Raw genomic sequence first — 24,434 nt, 5'->3', positions numbered from 1 at the left:
ATATTTGATGTAAGCCGAATTGACGTTCGGTTAGTAAGTGCCACCGTGGTGTGATGGTAACGTGCTCCACCTGCCACACCGTATGCCCTGGGTTCGCACCCCGGGCAAAGCAACACCAAAATTTTAGAAATAAGTTGTTTCAATTAGAAGAAAATTTTTCTCCGAGTGTATTTCTGCCATGAAAAGCTCTCAGTGAAGACTCATCTGCCACCTTATGGAACTTGGGGTGGGGAGGGAGGGAATGGCCTGAAGGTTTAATGTGGCCACATAAATCGTTCCCGAGATGGTCGGGCTAGCACCTTAATGGTGCTGTGGTACCGGAACGTACCGGATCTGTATCCGACAAAGGACCATCACATCGATAACACTCCCCAAAGTCTTCGGGGAGCAACCTTATCGCTACAACAACAACTCATCTGCCTTGCAGATGCCGTTCGGAGTCGGCATAAAACATGTAGGTCTCGTCCGGCCAATTTGTAGGGAAAATCGAGAGGAGCACGACGCAAATTGGAAGAGAAGCGAGGCCTTAGATCTCTTCGGAGGTTATCGCGCCTTACATTTATTTATTTATATGGTAACATAGGTACTTTCGTACAAAGCTGTCGCAACAACTTTTTTTGTTCATTTGACTACTAAAACGGTCAATTACGAATCAACGATTTGTGCGCAGTTGATTCAACATCTTGTTGCGATGGATAAATATTAACAGTAATTTCGGTTGAATTGACCCGTATTTCGGTTGATTTTACCAGTATTTTTCTTTCAGTGTATACAATTAATTTTTGTCTAACAAAGAGCAAGTTATAGTTTCTCTATTGGCAAGGGTGTTTTAGATTTTTCTTCATTCAAATTATTAAAAGTTTTTACTGTACTTTATAAAAAGGAATCCGTTTAAGACTAGTCGCATGCGATTTTTTACAGGGATGCCTCGACTAGCAATCGCATATCAATATTTACCGTTATTTGTTGTGACATGGTGCTATTATGACGATTGTTGTTGCGCTCCACACTTTTTAAGCAATTGAATGAGATTTCCGCTGAACGCATTCTTAAGCGATGACATGTTTCTATGGTCAGAAACAACAACAAAAATGTTACAATCTTTGTACAATGACATAAGAAGCAGACGAAAAAACACAGCAAACAAGAAGATTCACAAACTCAAAACAAAAAAATACGCATAAAAATTTACAACTGAAATTTGTGCGAATCGCAAACTTTTCTTCTGATGGGTGGCTCGCCTCTTCTAGTCGGCGGATACCATATTTTAGCATAACGTCGGCACACTCATAAACTTATGTAGAAATTGCTTTAAACTAACTTATATAAAGATTAACATAAGAAAGGTAAAATAAAAAAAAAAATTATAAAAAATAAAACCGTTTAAAAAATCGAAAAGAAATGCCAGCAACACTTGCTTGACAGGTGATCCAACGGGCAAGCGGGTGCTCAATTCATTGATTTTTTGGTTTGTTTATTTTGCAGTGTTAACTTGCCAAGAATTGTCGCTGTGATGCGCGCCAGTCCGTCAGCTGGTCATCAACAAAAATACTAAAAAAAAAAACCAGACTACTCTGTGCGGCGTAGACATAACAAACAAAATCGAAATAAACTAACAATCGGAATGTTTAAAAATAAAGAGCATTTTTTTATTTACATATCTGTCGCCTCGATGGCGTCGGTATTGGCAAAAAGTATACATTATTCAAGTTTTATTTATTTTTATTTCGATTATTTTTTTTTTTCGAGTTTAATGTAAATAATTTTCTGTGTCGCTCTTTCGAATATTTTGCGTAAATTTGTTTATTTTATTTAAACCAAATGTCAAAAGAAAAAAAAAAAACAGATATGCCTGTTGTTATAGTAGCCAATAAGCCACTCCGCGTAGGCTTTGAAGAGTGCTATAGTCGTTGATAGTCCATTGTCGGATATAGATAGATCCGGTGGATGGTCGCTGGTGCGCGTCCTCTCGAGTTGAAACTTTTAGCGCGCTTTACTTTTCCTTGGCGCAATTTTCTTTCCTTTTTTTTTGAGTGCAAAGAAAAAAAGTTAGGACATGCAAATGTTTATGTTCCTGCGCTGCTTAATTTATTTAAATTTTTTTGTTTGCAAACAGGTGCAAAAAAACTATTTTTAATTAAATTAAATTTAGCAATAAAATAGCAGAATAGGAAAAAAATCAAGAATAAAGAAGCAAATTTGAAAAAAAAATGTTGAAACGGCGACAAACTCGTTGTCAAGTGAAATGCGAAAAAACAGCTGTAAATATATAAATGGCGAAACATCGCGCATGTTAGATCTTTAAAATTGACTATTGGAATCAATAATCGAAACCTGTATTCGCAGTGTTCACGCGATATGAGCTTATTGTTGCTTATTTCTTATGTTTAATATTGCTTTTATTTCAAAGTTTACCGTTTCTGTTGATGTTAGCTGAACAGCTGTGTGCATATCTCAAGTTAAGCGTGGAGGCATTGGCCTAACAGTTTTGCGCTGATTTGGGTGATGTAGGTGGAGATGGAAGTAACAAGCGCCATGAGGGTACAAGTCCGATCATCTCGGGAACGAGAACCTTCAAGACCATCCCGCCGTCACGCCCTATTTTAAAATTTTTTATTTGTTTTAGTATAAAAGAGATTCATACAAACATACAAGTGAAGCTAATGTAAGCGTGTTAAATAAGATCCTTCTTCAACTCGTTCTACCAAAAATTTGAATAAAACCACTTCAATGGAATGAATGGGATGTTGGGCAAAATACAAAATACTTTTAAAAAAATTATAATTAATTCGAATTCGCGAAGGCTAATTTTAATAAACTCAACCAAATTTTATCTACAATAGTTTGGCCCAAATACCAAGCAGATAATGACAAAAACGTTTCTGACTTCAATGCCATCATTCACGCTATTCGGGAAAGACATGTACCTAAGCGTAAAAGTGTTTCCACTAAAATAGTCCAAATACGGTACACCAAAGAACTGAAATCTTTAAAAAAAAAATCGCGTTCCTTCAAGCTGTACAAGAAGATGGGTTCACACTCCGACTACTTGAAATAATCTATATTGCTTCATAAATATTTTGAATTAAATAAAAAGTGTTACAACACCTATCTCTGTGCCATGAAAAAGAATATAACTTGCAATCCGAAATTTTCTATGATTTCGTGAACTCTAAACGTAGGGTTAAAGGCTTTCCTTCTGGCATAAAATACCGTGATGATTTCTCTAGCGACGATCAAGTTATTGCTAACTTATTTGCACAATTTTTCAAATCTAACTATTCCGCTGAATTAATTTCTTTGTCTAGTGAATACCCGCATCAACTCAACTCACTTAACGCAATTAATATTCCATAAATATCCCCAGAAGAGGTTCTTACATATTTAACTTTTTGAAGGAATCTTATAAATACGGTCCTGACCTAATTCCCACATAAAAAAATAAATAAATGTAAGGCGCGATAACCTCCGAAGAGATCTAAGGCCGAGATTCTCTTCCAATTTGTGTCGTGCTCCTCTTGATTTTCCCTACAAATTGGCCGGACGGGACCTACATGTTTTATGCCGACTCCGAACGGCATCTGCAAAGCAGATGAGTTTTCACTGAGAGCTTTTCATGGCAGAAATACACCCGGAGTGCTTGCCAAACACTGCCGAGGGGCGACCCCGCTTAGAAAAATTTTCTTCTAATTGAAAAATCTTATTTCTAAAATTTTGATGTTGCTTTGCTTTGTAATTCCCACATATTTTCTCAAAATATGCTCAGAACACATTTATCAGCCCCTAACTGATTTATTCAACATTTCCCCAAAACATAGAGTTTTTCCTGCTGCTTGGAAGGAATCTTTTCTAATACCCCCCCCCCCCCCCCCCCCCCCACACAAAAACGGCAGTAGGTCATGTGTAGAAAGTTATCGAGGAATTGCAAAATTCTCTGCCATCCCAAATGTATTTGAAGCCATTATTACCAATCAGCTAACATTTTCCATTTCTACATTGATTGCAGACTCTCAACATGGATTATGTAAAGGCAAATCTACCATTACCAACCTACTTGAATTCACAACTCATGTTTCTATTGGATTTAGAGAAAATCTTCCCACCGAGCTTATTTACACTGAATTCAGTAAAGCATTTGACAAAATTTCCCATTCATTGCTTATCCACATGCTGGATCGACTTGGCTTCCAACCTGGTCTCACCCAGTGGATATCTTCGTATCTCTGCGGTAGAACGCAACTAGTAATTTTAAAAAATACTCTTTCAGATGTCATTAATGCTCCCTCTGGCGTCCCACAGGGCAGTTATTTCGGTCCAATTCTGTTCTTGCTATTTATTAATGATATCTGTACCTTAATAAAATATTCCAAAATTTTAATGTATGCTGATGATGTAATACTTTTTAGGTCCTATGCGTCTATTTAAGAACGTCCCTTGCTTCAAGCGGATTTAAACTGCTTAGTTGTTTGGTGCAACGCGAATTCAATGCCGCTGAACATCAATAAATGTAAGTTCATGTGCCTCTCTCGGAGATCTTTGCCAGCAGCCTCTTACGTAATTGATAATTTTTGTGTTTTATCAGTAAATTATTTTGTTGACTTGGGAGTCACGATGGATGCTAAACTTAGTTTCAACCTTCATTTTGACTACTGCCAATAAGGCTAGAGGTGTTCTATCATTCGTGAAGAGATGGTCTATGTAACCAAAGCCCTTTTTACCACATTAGTTAGACCGATACTAGTATACGGATTAATAGTCTGGAATCCGCGATATCAAGTTCATGCAGAAGTCAATACAGAAGCAATTTTTACTTTTTTCTTTAAGGAATTTTCATTGGGACTCTGCATATAATCTTCCACCTTATACTAGTCGGTTAAAGCTTATCAATCTTCCAACTCTCGCTAGTCGTAGAGAAATGCTAGGCGTATTATTTATGGCTAAACTACTGAATGGACTAATTTCAAGCCGCTTTCTTTTGAACGAAGTAAACTTCAATGTCCCATCACGAGCGTCAAGACATTACAAACCTCTTCTTTTGAGGCAGTGCAGAACTAATTTCGAATTAAATGAACCTTTCCGGTGTTTGTGTCATGATTTTAACTCTCATTCGAATTCATTTGTTATAACCAGGGTTGCGCGTTTACAACATTTTTTGGATTGTTTACACTTTCATTGTAAACAATTGTAAACATTTACCAGCATATGTCATTTCAACTTATATTGTAAACTGTCAAGTCAAACAGATCGATTTGAAAGGTCCAAAAAGTTACTTTTTTATTTATTATGAAATGAAAATTTACCAAAACAATGAAGAATCGGACAGTGAAAATGAACAACAAATTTTAAAATACTAAATATTAAAGCGTATTTTTTTTATTATTTTTTTACAAGCTTGGAAAACTTTTGAAAAATAGTGAAAATGCTTAATTAGTAGTAGATTGTTTCTGACTCATAAAAGAAAAGCAAAAAATGAATTGTTTACGTAAACAATTATGAAAACAATTGCGGTAAACAGTTTACAGGCCCAACCCTGGATATAACGGATTCACTTTTTACTATAAGGAAAACTGTCCTATCCTATCTTAACTCGAAACAAAATAAAAATCTATATATGCTAAAAGCGTTAACTTATTTAACAATTTACTATATGTATAATTTTCAACTGTTATGTATGTAATACTCAGCTGATGATTTTTATTCTGTAGCTGAGCAGTTTTAGATCGCGACGCTTAACAAACCTCCGCCTATCAACAACTCGGCAAAAACAAAATCCGTGCGCCATGCGGATGCGCCCCTCGTGTCGGTTGGGCGGGCTTTGGAGTTTATTATTATTATATGCAATCAATTTTACGATCGTTTTTAGTATCTCCTTCTATGTATGTCGATCATTTGCTGTGAGATTTGCATGAATTTTACTGTCGCATGAGCGTCCATCTTACAGCCTGATTCTAATTTGGTAACAACTTTCTTTACCACGGCAACTTTCTTCATATGGTAACTTTTGTACCCGTTTGGTATTCTGCCCACGAAATTAGCCGGATAATTGTTTGCCCACTAAAATAGGTGGTAACATCGATGTAACCACACAAAAGCTGTTGTTTAGAAAAAGGCAATACTGAAAAATAAAGAAGTGGGAGCGCAAATAAGTAAACATAATAGTAAAAAAGTGTTGCCTCTTGCTATACATATTTGTTTCCATGTACTTTCACAGTATATATTACAATATAGCTATGTAAAAACGTATGCATGTATGCACATATGTATATACACAGCGTCCCGTTTATTCGTTAACATCGTATCTACCAGGCATGCTTAACGAACGAAACAATATCATTTCGTTACGATAATCAACGTTAATAAACGAAACGAAGTCATTTCGTTTCGTTTATTAACGTTAAGAACGCGAAATTAACGTTAATTTGACGATCTTAACGTTAATAAACGAAACGAAGTGACTTCGTGTCGTTTATTAACGTTGATTATCGTAACGAAATGATATCGTTTCGTTCGTTAAGCATGCCTGGTATCTACGATTGACACGTTTTCGGTAAAGCCATGGCGGACCATACACGGTGGCAGCATGGTGGCATACCTACAAACATAAATAAAAATTCCATGTACTTCGTTTTTGTAAATTCGATGGACAAATGTCAAAATCGTACTGCGCCGGAAGTTGATGTATCAAACTAAATAAAAAAAATTTATATTCAGCTGTCGCATACTGCCACCTTGTATCGTTCCGCCATGGGTAAAGCGAAGAAAACCAACTTTTAAATTTCACCACAGACACTGGTGAGTTTTTCGGTGATGACAACGTTACCACTTTGGCCAGAATCGCGAATAAAACAACTGGTAACGATTTTCGGTTACATAATGTTCTGGGTACTATTTTACCGGTAACGCTAAGAATCGCGCCGTTAATCTGAACTTTTGTTACGCTCGCTTTCTATTTCAAAGTGATTTTTTAGCTGGACAATTATCTAATTTACAGTTAGTAAATACCTGCTTGCACATTTATTAAGTGTGTGGGATTTCGTTTTTTATATTTCTCTCACCAATCAAAATCATTTCAAAGGCAATTTTGCCGTCGTCGTCGCCGCCGCTGTCGATTTTATTTTATGCCAACATTAAGCATGCACGTATCGACATAATAAAGCTGTAATATACTATATTCACATAGTATTTAGACATATAAATTGCACTCTACTTTATGTGATTGAATGTAGCGTAAATTTCAATAAAAAGAGCCGTTAATAACCAAAGCTGATGCAATATAAAAATACACGCGCAAACGATTCGAACATAAATTGCAATGCCATACGGGGTTTGCACTTTTTTTGTTTTTGCATAGCTCGAAACAGCTGTTGCACTCAATTTCACACCACACCGAGTGTGGGTCTGAGGCGGTGCTGATGTCAGATGTATATGAACGTCATTCGAAGTTGACAAAAGCTTTGAACTCCTACGCCCCTTTAGAAAATATCAACTTAGACTACCGCTAACGACATTCTTTTGCAAACGCCTTCACACCAACGTTTCGTATGCTTTTTAAATCCAGTTTCGATTGTTAATCAACGCTAAGTGTCCCGTTTGATTTTGGCAGGGGTGTGTTTTCCAGTTGCTGCATGTCGCCAATGGGCGGGCGCTATTGCTATTTTTAGCATAAGTTATTTATTTGCGGATAAAACTTTTGTTGTAAATAATTCCACTCTTTGATTTGCATTAACTAATTAACTTTTTTCTTGTTTTTTCTTCTCATTTCAGTTAAAGTTTGTGAGAAGCGCCACATATTGCGCGAGGATAAACAAGAATATGTGCGGCGTGAACGTGAAGCAATGCACCTAATGACCAATGTACCCGGCTTTGTTAATCTCTCGTGTACTTTTCAAGATCGACGTTCGCTCTACTTTGTAATGACTTATGCCAAAAACGGTGATTTATTGCCGTATATTAACAAAGTGGGCTCCTTTGATGTGGATTGCACACGACATTATGTTGCCGAATTAGTATTAGCTTGCGAGCAAATGCACCGTCGTAATGTGGTGCATCGTGACCTGAAGCCTGAAAATATCCTATTGGATGAAGACATGCATACACTAATAGCCGATTTTGGCTCGGCAAAACTTCTCAAAAATGAAGATCGCATCGGCGGCGCTTGTAGTACGACGAACACGGTTTCGTGTGGTATGACGACAACGACGTCGCGTTTAAGTCGTTCATCAAATAATCGTAGCGATGAAGATGAGGATAACGATGCTGATGATACCAATGATACCGGCAGTGATGAAGATCGTACATATAGTGGTCGACCTGGACGTTATTACAATCGTCGACGTAAGGGTAGCTTTGTGGGCACAGCGCAATATGTTTCACCAGAAGTTTTGCAAAATGGTCATATTACACCTGCCGCTGATCTCTGGGCGCTTGGTTGTATTGTCTATCAGATGATTTCTGGCCTCCCGCCATTCCGTGGCAGCAACGATTATGTCATATTTAAGGAAATCTTAGCATGCGATCTAGATTTTCCACAAGGTTTCGATAAAGATGCTGAGGATCTAGTCAGAAAGTTGTTAAAGGTGAAGCCAGAAGAACGCTTGGGTGCACATGACGCTGATAGCCGTTATGTAAGCATACGTTCACATCCGTTCTTTAGTGGTATTGATTTTACTAAGGTGCGGCAAGAGACACCACCACCAATTTACCCATATTTGCCGGGTGTATCGAAAGATGAGGACTTTCGTTCACAATATCGTATGCCGGAGAATCTTGAACCCGGCTTGGATGACAAGCAGCTGACACGTTTGCTCGGAATGGAATTGGGCACATCGCTCGGTAATGATGATTACAAGCAAAATGGCAGAGAGATTGAGAAAAAGACTGTTATAAAGAGTAAGTATAGAATATATTTGTGGTAATCACAGTTTCGTGTTATCTAGGTTTTCAACTCTAACATCAGTTAATTATAACACACTTATGTTAAGTGATTGGCTGATTTATTTTTGTGCAGGAAAGAAATAAATTAGGACTATGCTTAAAGTGAAAATACTAGCTTATAAAAAGGTATTTTTTCGACAATGATGCCAAGTGCCTACTTTGCCACCAAACTGTGATTATTCCGTATTGATCCCTGTGTGTTATAACCATACAATGGAATACTAATTTGCATTATATCACTTTGCAGATATTTACGACCTATCAGATTCTGAGAAGCAAAAACGTTTGGAGCAACAAAAGTCTGACAAGTGGCACGCCTTCGCTGATAATGAAGTCATATTGAAAAAGGGATATATTAACAAACGTAAAGGCCTATTCGCACGCAAACGATTGTTACTGCTAACAACGGGTCCACGGTTGATCTACATCGATCCTGTACAAATGGTGAAGAAAGGTGAAATACCGTGGAGCGCCGAATTACGTGTTGAACCGAAGAATTTTAAAATATTTTTTGTGCATACGGTAAGTGTCTTAAGTATAACATTCAAGCTTAACTTACTTGAATCGCATTTCGCAGTTCAAAGGCTTTTTTTTTAGTTCGATAAGATTTTGCTTGCCTCCTTTAATTCTAAGCTTCACTTCAAAATCGAGTTAGGGCACTTTCGACACGGTAGCCAAGTTAAATTACTTTTGTGAGCTAGATTATACATTCTAAATCTGAATCATAGCCGAATTCGGAACAAATTCGTTTTTCCAATATTGAAACACACTGGATGGCGCCAGTGAACGGATGTTTTTATTACATTTCAAATGAAAAAGTTCATGCAAATGATAAGCGCTTTCAAATGTGATGCTCACAAAATTGATATTTATTTTTCAAATATGATTTTTGCTTTATTTGTTTTGTATTTAAAGTCGGATTACTTTTTTTTTGTTGACTCGGGAGTTCAGCCAAGCAAAAAAAAAAACAAAAAAAAAAATGCATTCGCTTTTACAAATATTTTGTATGCTAAATTTAGCTTATCTTTATATGTATAAATGTGACCGATTGCGCAGCGTAACACTGGGCATATACAAAGCATCTTAATTGTACCCGAGTCGCTGCAAGCGTACACAATAAAAGCAAACTGGCGCCATGGCACATTAATTATTGTCAAAGATTATCGAAATTAAAGATGTTGCAGGCGCAAACTTCGGTGGAAAGCAGCGGAGCGTAACAAAATTCTAGTAGATCACTCTCACCACACCAAAAACTTTTAACACAATTTTTAACATAATTTAAGCACAGAAATACACTGATTGGGGTTTTAGTGAGTAAAAGTTCAAATTCTGAACACATTAGCTGAATAAAAAGTGTACAAATAATTGGTAAATAACAAATACAGACAGTGGGAGTTTAACAAATTCTGCTGTGGTAAGTGGTGAATGTGACCTACTAGAATTTAAGCTTGCTTCATACGATTTTTCGTCCCTGCAACATATTTATTTTCGATAATCTTTGTTATTGTGAAATGGTCCCACAAATGTCAACGCGCACACAATAGAAAATAAATCAGACAGATAACGAAGAATAGCCCAACATAACAGCGCATATTTTGCAATTCCCCAAAAAAATTTAAAGATATTACATAAAAAAGTGGGTGGATCGCCGAAAACACACCTGTTAAACTTTGTAATCTAAAATAAAGTCACGCAGATATTGTTGAGCTAGAAAAATTGACAATTTACGAAATGTTTTCATTAGAATTTTGCTGTAAACCTCTTTCATTACATATGCACGACCACGATCGCCATATAGTATAGGGTATAAAATTAGCCTAAAAAAGCGCTTAGGCTTTATGATAAATAGAGGGAATTCTAAATAGTAAGACAGGTCAAAAAACGGTCTTGAGGCTACGGAAATGGCTAGTGTTTGTTGTTTTTGTACGCTTTATGCGGTTTATTGAACTTGTAAAACTTTAGTTCTCAACCTTTTTGGTTTTTTACGTTAAAACTCGTTTGTATTTGTAACGTTTTGCTGATGACTAACAGCAACAATTTTACATTGTTATTCGCAAAACATAATCGTTTACCGGCCGCATGTCAATACCCTCATTCCAGTTGTCAGAGGTTTTGTTTTTGTTTTTAATTCTTTCTTTCACTTCTTTTTTTAATCCTTTCAACTTTTAATCTCCCACATTTATTTTTGTTAGCTTTTGTTGGGTATAACTATTACTTTGAGTTCATTGGTCCTAGCAGTGTGCTTAACAAAATAGTAAAAAAAATTATATTATACCAATTCGACTATAGTTACTCCCACGTGTGTTGTTACACGTGCCAGTCTTCATCTCGTTCCATAGAAATCAATCACAACGATTTGGTTACTCACTACTTGGTTTACTTCCCAAAATTGCCTTTTTGGGTTCACTATTTTTAATTATTTTTCATACAATTCACTAGCTGGGTAATGACGTCATTGCGCATACTACACGTACTACATAAAGGTTTTTTTCTATTTGGGAAATTACGTCGTCGTCAAAACTTTGCATTGATTGGGTAAAGTACTTACTATGTTGCACTTTTAAAAGCTTTCAAAAAATGCAAAATGTACGGTCTATACAGACCGAGTATTTCTTTGTGAATTTAAACTAAATTTGGTGCTAATATTAAACAAAGCTTCTTTTACCCCTTTAGCTTCAAACTTCTATCTTGGTTAACCTTCGGTTAAACTTGCACAATTAAACTATCGTAGTATCTTGAGTTTAAATACTTCGTGAATGTAAAATTATTTAAAATTCGAAATCATTACATAAACATATACATAGAGCTTTCATCTTATAAAAAGCTTTTACGTGAGCTTTTATATCATTCGTTTTTGTAATTACATTATTGGCATGTACCGTCTTTAGGACGATTATTTCATTGTGTAAAGGTGTGCAATAGTAATTTCTTTATACTCTGAGAATAGCTGTGTTTTTTTACATCTATAAACGTTTACGCTTAAACTTTATATGGGCTGCTAAGCGTCAAACTTGAAATACTCCTCTGAAATTGCTGCGCCTAATTTTATGCTAAATTTCTCAGATATAACTGAAATATGTGCCTATGTTTCACCTCAAGCACTAATTCTATGTATGTTTCTAATCGGGGATTGCCCGTATTGCTTTTTTTTTTGTTTTGTTTGTTTTTTTTTTTGTTTTGTTTGTTTTTTTTTTTTTAAATGTATGAAAACATTTATTTGAAGCAATTTGTTAATTTTATAATTTATTTAATAATTTGGGAAAAATTTAAACAACGTGACATCAGCACGGACAAGGCGACAGCTGTTTCGATTATACCTTGTAAATCTCTTCAAAACCTTTTCTCCCGGGAGTGGGAGTCGAACCCGCACTCCTACGATAGTTGAAATGGTTACAAACACATTTAGCTACGTCATGCCTTAGTTGTTGTAAAGTTTTTCCCAATTGCCTTCTTTTTGCATATTTTAATCTTTTATACATTGCATACTTCGTATGCAATTATGTGTTCAAGCTATGCTTGGTACGGCGGTTTTCAAAGAAACTTTGGTTTTGTTGCTGTTTTTGTTCTATTTATAGAACTACAACGAATTAACCAATTTTGTCTGTTTGTATGATTCTAATCGGGGATTGCCCGTATTGCTTTTTTTTTTTGTTTTTTTAAATGTATGAAAACATTTATTTGAAGCAATTTTTTAATTTTATAATTTATTTAATAATTTGGGAAAAATTTAAACAACGTGACATCAGGACGGACAAGGCGACAGCTGTTTCTATTAAATTTTTCCCAAATTATTAAACTAATTCTATGTATCACTTCTAAAAATGGTGTGTATCCACTATTCATCACAACCGATTCAGCTATGTATATGTTATACATTATGGCCACCAGAGGTTTGTGTCTCCGATTTTAGGTACACCCTGTTCTGTAGCTAGTTATTTAACCAATACCGCTAGATGGGTCTCCTAAGCATTATCTAAGCGGGGATAGGCGTTTTTTTTACGCGCAAACGTAAACGTATATATGTAAAAAAACACGGCTAATAATAATAGAAATTATGTTAGGGGGACTCATGTAACCATATAAATGCCTTATAAAGTGTGTAAACGTATACATTTATCTAGTGCGTAAACGAGCTGTCAAATTTTGTATGAAAAATCATTTACACAATTTATATAAATTTACGCGCACATTTCATTGTGTAAACGCGGTAAACTCAAAGGAATGCAACCTTGCAGACATTACAGCAGGCATTTTCATCAGAAATCTCCAACATGAGCAAGTAAAGGCGTTTTAGTTTTGATTTTTAACTTAATCTTGGCATTTTTTAATTTGTATAACAATCAAAAAAATTTGTTTTGCAATAATACAGCTGATAAACAATCAAGTTTATCAAGAGTATTACTAGGTGCGTTCATATAACCGCGTGTGTAAATGGATATAATTTTACACCTTATAAGTTTATATGCTTTCATGAGTCCCCCTATTATTTCTCGAAGAATGCCCTAAAAGATGTATGAAATGGAGTAGTAGAGCGTAAGTGGCACAAGTTTTTAACTTAAGCAAATTCGTTTTTTTTTAAACAATTGCTTTTTTTTTATTTTTTCTTGTTTTTAATTTTGGTAATTTATATTTGTTTTCAATTCCAAAGTGCAATTTAGCATTACATAACGTAAGAATTCACAACAATAATAAACAAAAATGTTGCTAAATAAATTAAATACGAAAAATAAATTCAATATGCATAATTATATGAAAAATATTGACTTAGCATTTTTGTTGTTGTTTAGCAAATTGTAATATTTAGTTGTTTTGTCATAAGCAAGAGTTGGAGAAAATAATAAATATATCATATACCGCTCAGACGCCTTTAATTGTAAATTATGCGCGTTAAACGCCAACTTTTTTGTAAATGTCACGTTATCGCCACAAGTGATTACGTAGGTATGTAACTGCATTAGTGTGCAAGGCTAATTTGCAAAAAAAAAAAAAAACTGAAATTTTTTCACATACTTTTTTTTAACCGATTTTGAGTTGAACTGCAGGTTTTATAATTTTTTACTAGCAATTATTTTTAATTGTTTCAATTGGTTTTATGTCATTCATATGCTCAAAACTAATAGAAATTGCAAAGAAAATAATTTCTTCCATGCAAATACCGTCTAAGTTGTTTGTAATTATAGCTTGGTTATTTGATATCTTTTTTAAAAATGGTGAAACACTATTTTCGAAATGAGAAGCTCTTTAATTTGTTCTAATGTCCCTTCATACTTTCCGTTTTTGTTCCCATAGGCGCCTTTCAATATTTTGTTAAACCGGGGAGCATACTTTAAGGCTGTATAACTAGTTTAGCACACAAAACTAGAAAAACAGCTTCAGAGCTCAAAAGGACATTAAAAATAAACATAGAGATCCTCAAGACCAAAGAATTAAAAAAGTATTTAAAAAAAAAACCAAAAATAAAAGTGTTGTTCCATGAACTACTCAACATAAGCTTCGAGTACAATAACGATATTTTCCCTTTTTTCTACACACTCTAAATCATACTTTTTTTTTACTAAAATGTGTCTTACACAATATTTTTGCAAATCGACACCTGACAATGAATTCGCCGAGGTTGCAAACGTAAACATAGTAAACAAGAAAACAGCTAAATTGTGTAAACCGTGAATTTAGAATGCACACATATGTACAAACACATGCATGTAGCAGGGGTGTATATTTCCACCAACCATCTGTATCTATTTATAACTCGCATATGTGCAAATTTTAAATTTTACTTTTTAAACATAAATTCGCAAACATATTTGAAAATTTGCCAAAAACAAACGCATATTAAATCTTCCGCGAATATTTCTATTTTACTGGCTGACGGACGATGGAAATGACGCATATTTCATGGCCAACAAAGTAAGAGGAGCCCTCTTCAACCCACGCTTCCCCAATGAGTGTTGAAAATCTGCCGCTCGTGCACGCAGCAAGAACACGGTGTTGTTGTTCTGGTTAGTGGGGTGAGCGGGTTGATATGGCGGCGATTTTTTTGTTGGCATGCGCAACGTTCAACACAATATATTAAATTTCAACTGATCCTCGGGTTCGGCGCCACCGCACTTGTATAGCTTGATAGTTAGATTACATGTGTAGCAATGCTGTCAGTGATTACATAGCAACAACGTAGACGTTTAGAAGTAGCGCTAAAAGTGGGCGTGTATCGTACGTGCTATATATTTATTTATGAAATTTGTATATATTTTTATAACCAAGGAACGATCGCCATATACATACATACATATGTAGGCGTATAGTTATTTGCATTCTACTTTATGACTTAATATAATCATAAACTTACTTATGTATGTACATACATACACATCTATATATTTTTAGAATACATACATATATTATTTTACTGTAATGAGTTTTGTGTGCAAATAGCTGCAATGACAAATTTTATGATCGCACTTTATGTGCTGATGGCCGGTCGTAAACTCTGATGCTGACACGCGCGTGCATTTTTCGTAGATATCAGGGGCCAACATGAGCTTCGAGGGGTTGAGTTATAGGAAACACGGGTGCCTAGCTATATTTATGCATGAGCTATAAAATGCAATGAGTTAGTGAATGTAGACTTTTACATATTTTCATGGCTCGTTTTAAGTATTAAAATATTCCATATGCATTTGGATTTGCAAGTACCTACCGTCAGTTTGTGTATTTCGGGGTCGTGGTTAAGAAAAATTTCAAATATTTCTAAGATGAATGCTCATTCTAATTTGAACGAAACAACGTAATTTGCACTGTAATATGAATGCAAAATAAGGAATTAATTTTAACTTCTGGTAGGGTGCGTGCCATGGAATTAAATACTGCATACTTTTAGGCGCACTTGATTAGTATGAATACTTCCTGAATGTAAGCTTAGACATCATCGATCGATGAGCTAATTAAAGATATGTATGTATATGTGATCCGGTCTATGATAAGGTAGTTTATGACTCAAAAAAAATTACTACTACTAAGAAACTGAAGAAATGCATTGTTTATCGTTAACAGCTGTTTCTCGCAATTTCTTTTTTGAGTCATAAGCCACCTTTTCATAGACCGGGTCACATATTGTAACGAAATGCGACTCATTCATATGTATATTGCAACTTTTTTTGAATTTAAAACAAAAATAAATATACTGACTTTCTTTGTTCTTTTTCAGCCGAATCGAACATATTACTTGGACGATCCTGACGGCTATTCACTCGAATGGGTGGATGCTATTGAACGAATGCGCAAACTTACATACCCACACAGCGACAGCGCAGCAGCGGCGCCGGGTACAACAACAACGACGTCAAAAACATTGACGGGTACCTCGCCGAAAACTTCACATCGTACGAATTCACCGACGCACTCAACCAATGGCAGCAGTAACTCTGGCGGCAGTAGTAGCAGCGGCAAGATGTTGTCGGCAGCTATCGCCGCTGCAACAGGACGAACGACGAAAACGGCGTCAAATTGAATGAAACGCCAAACAGACATCATTTACCTGTTAAAAACGCAACTAAAATTTTATAAAAACATACAAAAGCGAATAAACCTTGGCAAAGACTGCAGTCAAAAGGGCTAAAGCCAAACAGCAAAATGTAGGACGTGAATTAATGAGCAGCTGAAGCTAAAGGAGTTTAGGGAAGCTGAAGGGAACATGAAGGAAAAGGGCTGAAATGAAGGAAGCAGGTGCAGCAGAGTACGCATTATTGTTGTGTTCACATCTTATTTAAAAAAAATGTTTAGAACAAATTTAGTTCAAATCATCAAATATATAAAATAATTATTAATTAAATAATGCTAGTAACTAAATTAATGTATAATACATACAACTGTAGGGAGCAGGAATAGGAAGAGCAGTAAGAAAACGTGTAGTATATAGCATAAACATACATAATTGTATAATGAAATGGCAAAGCAAGTATAGCGAAAGTTAGAAAACAATATTTTAGCGTTTAAGTGTGCAAATACAAGCAAACAAAAATCTATACATACATACATATATAGTAGCAAATGCAACTAATATACATATATAAAGATAACATACAACAACAAGAGTAAATAATTATTTACAGGAATTGGAGTTAAATCAATTGTATCAATTTGCATTAGATCAGATAAATTAATAAATCAATAAGTGAAGGCGTAACGTAATTAAAATTACAAACATACATACAAAAATAAAAAAGCGCGCTGGAGTTGAATTTGTTGTAAATCGAATTATATTATTATATATATTCAAAAGCAGTAACAAAAATATTAAAAGAACATAACTAAATAAACAAAAAAAAAAATGCTAACTTTACAACAGATACTAAAACTACTTAATTATTGCATGCAAATAGTATATTATATAATACATACATACATATACATAAATTTAAGAAAGTTAAAGGTCAGCAAGCATTCATACAACTTACAAGTATATATGTATACTAGTATATGAGCAAAAGAAATGCATATATATACATGCATATAATATAATAGAAAAAAAACAACAAAAATGTAATGTGAATATTTTGTAGTTAGTCGCAATTAAATGAATTATACACCAGCAGAGCAGGCATACAGTTACACTACATAGGGGTAGCGTGCAGGTTTATGTAAAATATAATGTAAATTATAAAAAAAAAACAAGAAATAGGAAGAAAGAATTCTTAACGCTGCAACAAGTAGACAAGGAAAGCGCAAGAATATGGCTACACAAGATAAAGCGGGCAAAGTTAAGGGACAAGCAAATACAAAGTGTGTTAATGCAGCGCGTCTTATAAATACTAAAGTTTAAAGTAATACCTAAATAACGTATATATATATAATTGCTATATACTATTATTATACTCTATATACATGCATACTAAATACATAAAAACAAACATAAGCATACAACAAGTTGCAAAAAAATAAACCGCAAGGCGTAAATGAAAGCAAAATATTATAATTATTTGTATAAATACTTATATACAGAAAAAAGACCAGCAGCATATAGAGTAGTTAATGAGTTATGCTAATTGCAACAAGAAACACTATATAATTATCCCAATTATTCATGCAACAATTGCATACATTTAAATATTGATTACAGGCGCACAGTAATTACATATACACAAACGTACATATGTGCTGCAGCATATGTAATTTGTAAGATGGGGAAAATTTAAAAGTGTGGTCAGCGGTTTAAAAGCAAATTAACTTTGACTTGTGTTTAACATAATTTTTCGTTTAATGGAAAGGGAATTGCAAATACAAACAAGCCTCTAGTTCTCACTAGCATTGATGGTTTCAAAATATACCTTTTCCCATTCATTTCTTGCATTATATCATAGGGCTTAAACAAAAAACGAACGTGTAGTGCTTTGCATTACTAAAGGCTTATGCATTAATAAATTTCACATAAGCTCAGCTTGCGGTTAGAACGTTGCTGAAACCTATTTTTGGACGCCATAGAATTTGACCCATTTTAAAGTATCAATGTGCAAATTGCATTACCATTAAAATCTGTTTAAAAAAATTGAATTGCAATTCCAAGTTCACTTGCATTACTTTTCTAATTTACAGCATTTTTCGTTCAAACTCATTTAAATTCATTTTTTGAACGCGCTGTAGTAAAATTGAGTTTACAATGAAATGCAAGTAGAGGTGCGATTGCGTTCACATTTGTTTAATGGATTTTGAATGTTAGTGCAAGCTGCCCATCTAAGATAAAACACGTGGGCACAACGCAGTAAAACGTTATTGCGTTACTGAAAACAATAACGACTCTACTGCAATTTAATTTCAACTACCTATACTATATACAATTCATAAGCAAGTTCATTGTTTGTAGAAAAAAATTACAGTAAAAATCAATGATAATGCAATTTTAATTGCATTTGCTGTATTTAATCCATGCTAAAAAAATATTATCTATACAAGTTGTATTGCGTTAACAGTCGTAATTTATTTGAACTTTTATTGTCAGTAAGGAAGTAATGTAAACGAAAGTACATTATCAGTAAGAAAGTAATGTAAATGAAATTGCATTATTAGCCATGTTTTGCTTTTACTTATTGTTTTTAGTAAGTAGTAAGCGAAATATTTTATAGCGTTTTTAAATATGCATGATAATGCAAATCAAATTGCAGTATCGACCAATTTCGCTTGAAACTGCAAAGTGCCCATAGCCCGTGGTGCAGTTAAAGTTGAAATTTTTGCTGTGCTGCATCATTGTGCAGTGCCCATATTGCACTGAAGTATTCTACTGTAAATGATAAGGGTTTTGAAATGGCGACATTTGAAAATTCGAAAGTATGAAACTTGCAGACGAATGATAAGAGAAATGAAGCAAAAGTTTGTATGTTAAAACAAAATTAAAAAAAAAGAATGCTAGTACTAATTGTAAAAAAGCGTTAAACATGAAAAATTTGAAACAGAAGTAACAGTAAACAAGTTACATATAACAAACAAGTTGTGCGCATGCGCGTACGTGGCGCAGCGGCGATGCACTCGCAAATTCAGCTGCGCGTGAGTGCTGTAGGCAGTAAAATCTTTTGTGGCGTTTATATTTAGTGTTAATGCATACAAACAACATTTAGCTAAATTACGTAATAATTTACGAAGTAAACTAAACTAAAAAAGGAAAAGTAGCAGAAGAGTAAAAATATTTGTATGCGGTTAGAATGAATTTTAAGCGTTGCAAAATGTAGTGTGTTCATAGCTGTAAGCTGTAAATTGTTATTTTTTTATTTAATTTAAATTTCTTTTTGTTTGTATGCAATCACTGTTTGAACGCCACTATTTGCTGACTAGTTGCACATGCGCAATGCTATTGTTGCTGCGACACGCACGCACACCAACAGACACATTAACGGGGTTGCGGGGATGTCAAGTATGATGTTTAATGGTGCCCTTTTTGCAGTAAATTGCATTGCAGTTTTAATTACATTGCAGTAATTGTTGAAAGTAAAGCCTACTTCTACTTCTAGAAAATTGACTTCAAATTTTTCAAGTTTCGGCATTGCCAAAAGTTTTTTTGTTTTTAAGTTTATGACAAGTAGTTAATTTCGAAAATATATAAAAAAAAATAATATCTAAATTTTAATTAAAATTTAAGTTTTTTGAAATCGGAAACTTAAAGTTCTATATATTTTTTTTATTTACTGCAAAAAAATATCCTTGAAAGCAAGTTTTTAGCATTCCCATCGCTCTGGGATATTCTCTATCCGCCGCTACATCCATATTGACATCTCCTACATCGACACACACATACACACCCACGCCGCCGCCGTGTTCAAACTTTAGTTCAAAGTTTTGTTCTGCTTATTTTGATTACAATTTTTGTTTTTTTTTTTAGTTAAATGCTACAAATCTTTTCAACCCTTAGATGTCTGAGCTACTCTTGAAACCCATGCTACCAGTTATGGGTTCGTCGTGTATTACGATTGTTACGCATGTAGCTACACAGCGCTACGAAATGAAATGTTTAGTTTCAAGGGTACATTGTAGAATGTTTTAGTTTTCATTTTCGTTTCTTGTTTTATTTTTTTGTTTACTTGTTTTCTAACTCTATGTACTTTTGCCCTAATAAAGCAACGCATAAGACTTGAAACTGTAATTGTAGACAAAAGCCACAACAAAACCAAACAAACCTTGATTTTGAAAAGTTATGCAAACAAAAGAAACCAGGATACAGTTAAACAATAACAAAAACAACAGCAACAACAAGAAAGAACCAAACTAAATTGTAGAACAAAATTTGACTAAATAAAAAAAAAACAACACAAAAGCTACTGAGATACCATTAAAAAATCGAAAAGTTCAATATACATAAACATAAATATTTCCTTTTTTGTATTGCAAATTCAAAACAATATTTTTGTTAAGTTTTCTTAGTTCACTTAAATTTACAAAAAAAAAAAAAATAAGAATATTCTATTTTTTATACAATAATTAAAAACAAAAAAAAAAAAACTAATAAAATAAAAAAAATTATAATACTAGTAAAAAAAAATTAAAAACATGATGTGTACGACGCTAAAAGCAAAATATAAATAATTTGTAACAAAAAATTTTGTTTTTAATAGTTTGAAACAAAAAAATATTTTTTTAAGAAAAAAATTTAGAAAAGTAACAAAAAAACATTTACATTATATAACAAGAAAAATTAAAATTTATAAATAAATAGCGCATTTATTTTTGGTTGAGTTTCTACAAAATTTTGTTTGAAATATTTGTTTAAAACTAGCTAAATTACAAAACTCAGTTTGGTTGCCGCTTTATAAAAGCTTTTCTGATCTAAGCATTAAAAATATATTAAAAATAAATCAATTTTGTTATGTTTATAAAATTAAGCTAAACGCTAAACGGTGCACTTCTCACTACAAAAAAAAATTAAAAATATTGAAAATTATTTCGCCACACTTAATTTTAACTAGCGCAAATAACTTGTTTAATGAAAACAAAAACAAAAAGGCTTACGATTTTTGCTTTAAAAAATCTTTCCTAATTGTTCTAATTTTTTTTTCGCTCTATAAACCAATTACGTTATTCAAGCGTTTTGGAAAAAAAGTAATACAAATTTCACTGTAAAATTTATTTCGCTTGTTTTTAAACCTTTTTTATTTGTCTGTAACGAATGCAAAATTGTATGTATGTAGAAATAGTGTACTGCTGCAGCTCGCTTGCAACAACAAAGTACGCCTATATAGATTTATACATTTATGTATATTTGTATGATTTTTTTGCGAATCTGATTTATAAATGAATTAAGCGTAATGCTGCCACCGTAAAACAAAAATTATTAATCTTTAGTTTATAGTGAAATGTGAAATTTAATTGATGCTAAAAAAGCAAGCAATAATTTTGTATACATTTTGCTTCATAAAACCATTGTAAATTTTGTCTGTACTGTTTTCTCAACGCTTTTTGTTGTATATTTTTTTCTTACTATATTTTAATTCTTATTTTTTATTATTAATATTTTCAAGCATATACATAAATAACTAATTAGAGCACTAAACAAAAACAGCAAAGCATTGATCTGTTCTTTCTCGTTTGTCATCATTCACATTTTATTTTATACATGCATATGTACATCCCTTATTGCGAATAGCGACCGCTGTAAAAGTCTAGAAATCTGTTTCAATTTAGCAGAAAGTAATGTAAAAGGCTCCATCGCCAAACAGTCGATTCGATTGCGGATCGCCAATCACAATAGGGGCGTTATGCAATTTGAAGTGAAACCGCATTAAAAAACAAAATTAAAAAAACATATTTACATTTATTGGAGCTCAAACAAAAACACAACAACAAAAAACATTTAAGCGCGAATAATTAATTTCTTTTATTTAATTACATTAATGCTTATAGATGAATTATATACATATATATATATATATATATATATTTGTATTTGTAATTAATTTATGTTACTTTAATGAATTAATTTATATATCACTATTCTAATTATTATTTAAATTTAAGGTGAATTTATGCGAAAATTATTTGAAAACAAAAAATGAAAAAGTAAAAAAATATATTAGTTTTAAGTTAAATTATTCAAAAAGAAAGTTGAAAGCAAAATTCACAAGAAATAAAATAATTAAAATAAAAAAAAATAAACCCAAATAAATTTACTATAAAAATTACTGATTAAAATAAAAATCGACTGTAAATTTACATAAAAACAAAACAACGTTTTTTAGTTAATTGGGAAATTAGTAAACAGCGGAAAATAATTGGATTAAAGACACCAAAGCTTTTTACGCTGATTCGGCTCAATTTAATTGGCTGGGTTGAATTTCTTGTGGATTGCATTTTGATATGTTTGACGTAGACTTAATGTCTTTACAGCATGTGTTGAGTTATTTCTTAATGATACCGTCACTTCGCTTAATTTTCGGTTGAAGACTAAATGGCTTCGACGTTTATGCTGTAGATTGATTTGAAATTTGATTCTAGATGAATCTCCGACTCAAATATATTGCCACAAAAAAAATACACATTTTTATTGCCTTCTCACATTTTCGTGTTCCATTGCAAGCTAAATGTGTGTTCGTTTCATGAAAAGGAGCATTCCAAAATTGCTAAAAAGGGAAATTTTCTGCCATGTTAAGCATTGGCGGAGTGGATGATTGCCCTGCAAATCAGTTGCCGTCTAATTTTGACGAATTATTTTGATGTAATTAATTTGTTCATCTTGTAGACTAATAAAATGAGCTGTACTGTTTTGTGTTCCTTGTGTTTCTTGAAAATTTGCACACTTCTACAGGGTCGAGTGTAAAAGTGCAAGAATGTAAAACGTGCAAGGGTCAACGATTTGCTTCATTAATTTTGTGTTGTAGATTTTTGACAGTGTCGATTTTCCGTTATCATATGTCAAACTTGGCTTGGAGACAAACCGGTTTCAGTGTCATTCTCGTTCTTTGTGTGTGTGTGTGTGTGTGGTTCAGAGTACTTAGAAAGCAATGCATTTCACTGAACTACATTAGTCTGCATTGAAGGAAATAGTTCGTTCGCTCAGTAACCTGAGCCCTCCAATTGTACTAGTTCGTTCGGGAACTAAACAACTCTAAGCAACGCAACATGATAGAAAATAAATTCCTTTTTTAATGAAATGTAATAATTACGTCATTTATTTTTAAGAGTCTATTATATATAAGGAGTGAGCGTCGTTAGCTATGGATTTGCTCAATTTCACCACAAATATTTGGCCGCTAGAAGGGAAGCGCATATTTACAAGTTATCCCTGAAACGTTAAAAAAAATTTTAGATCGAAAACTAGGCGATGTCGTACTGTGCTCAAAATCACGTTTTTGAAGTTTTCAAAAAGGTTCTATTTAGAAAAAATGGGCGTTTTACCATCAGATTTCTTCGAATGGAAGCCAAATAACACGCATACCAAATGTTCATAAGCTGTCTCAAAATTTAGTCAAGTTATCGAATGAGGAACACAATTATTTATTATTCTTTTTTTATCTTCTTCTAAACCAAACTTAAAGTATTTTTATTTGAAAATTTGTATTTTACTTTACTATTATTAATTTTCCTTATCAAATTCTTTCCGAGATCCGTGTTGCAACCATAAATTTAAGTCCATAAGCATTTCTTGAGCCTTTCTTGGATACTTAAAGCAATGCTCAGAAAGTGCGACAAAAAATCATTACAGGCTTCGATTGATGCCTGCAAATCGAGCCTCGAAAGCTGTTTTATAAGGAAAAAATAATAATAAAAAAGGAAAATAAACATTTTGAAATTATTGATAGTTTTTTTATGATCTGGATACCGCATGTTTTTCTCTATTCAATATGAATATTTTGAAAACCAGAACGAATTTGGAAAATTATGATAGCTTGATATCTGGGTCGGAACTTTTTTCTAAATTTGTCAGCCTGATATAAATTAGGTAAAAAATTATGCGCGAAATCGAAATAAAATAACAATATAAAATCAAAAAAATTCTAACAACGAAATTTTGCTTGCTTTTTTAAATG

The 24,434-nt window shown here is 33.4% G+C and overlaps 1 protein-coding gene across 4 annotated transcripts in view; it reads left to right on the top strand.

The window, feature by feature from the left end:
* The window catches only part of Pdk1 (Phosphoinositide-dependent kinase 1), an 84,967-nt gene extending 62,331 nt beyond the window's left edge, over positions 1-22,636 (top strand). For all 4 annotated transcript variants that reach the window (XM_067790480.1, XM_067790479.1, XM_067790483.1 and 1 more), the window contains exons 4-6: positions 7,765-8,889; positions 9,182-9,456; positions 16,139-22,636. In XM_067790480.1, the coding sequence (XP_067646581.1) occupies positions 7,765-8,889; positions 9,182-9,456; positions 16,139-16,441 (1,703 nt within the window). In that variant the 3' untranslated portion in view covers positions 16,442-22,636. The remainder of the gene's footprint in view (positions 1-7,764; positions 8,890-9,181; positions 9,457-16,138) is intronic.
* Positions 22,637-24,434: the final 1,798 nt, after the last annotated feature.

This window comes from Eurosta solidaginis, chromosome 5 (assembly GCF_040869045.1).
Source record: "Eurosta solidaginis isolate ZX-2024a chromosome 5, ASM4086904v1, whole genome shotgun sequence".
Classification (NCBI taxonomy): domain Eukaryota; kingdom Metazoa; phylum Arthropoda; class Insecta; order Diptera; family Tephritidae; genus Eurosta; species Eurosta solidaginis.
Note: the sequence above shows the minus strand (reverse complement) of the source record. Positions and strands in the feature narration are given on the sequence as shown.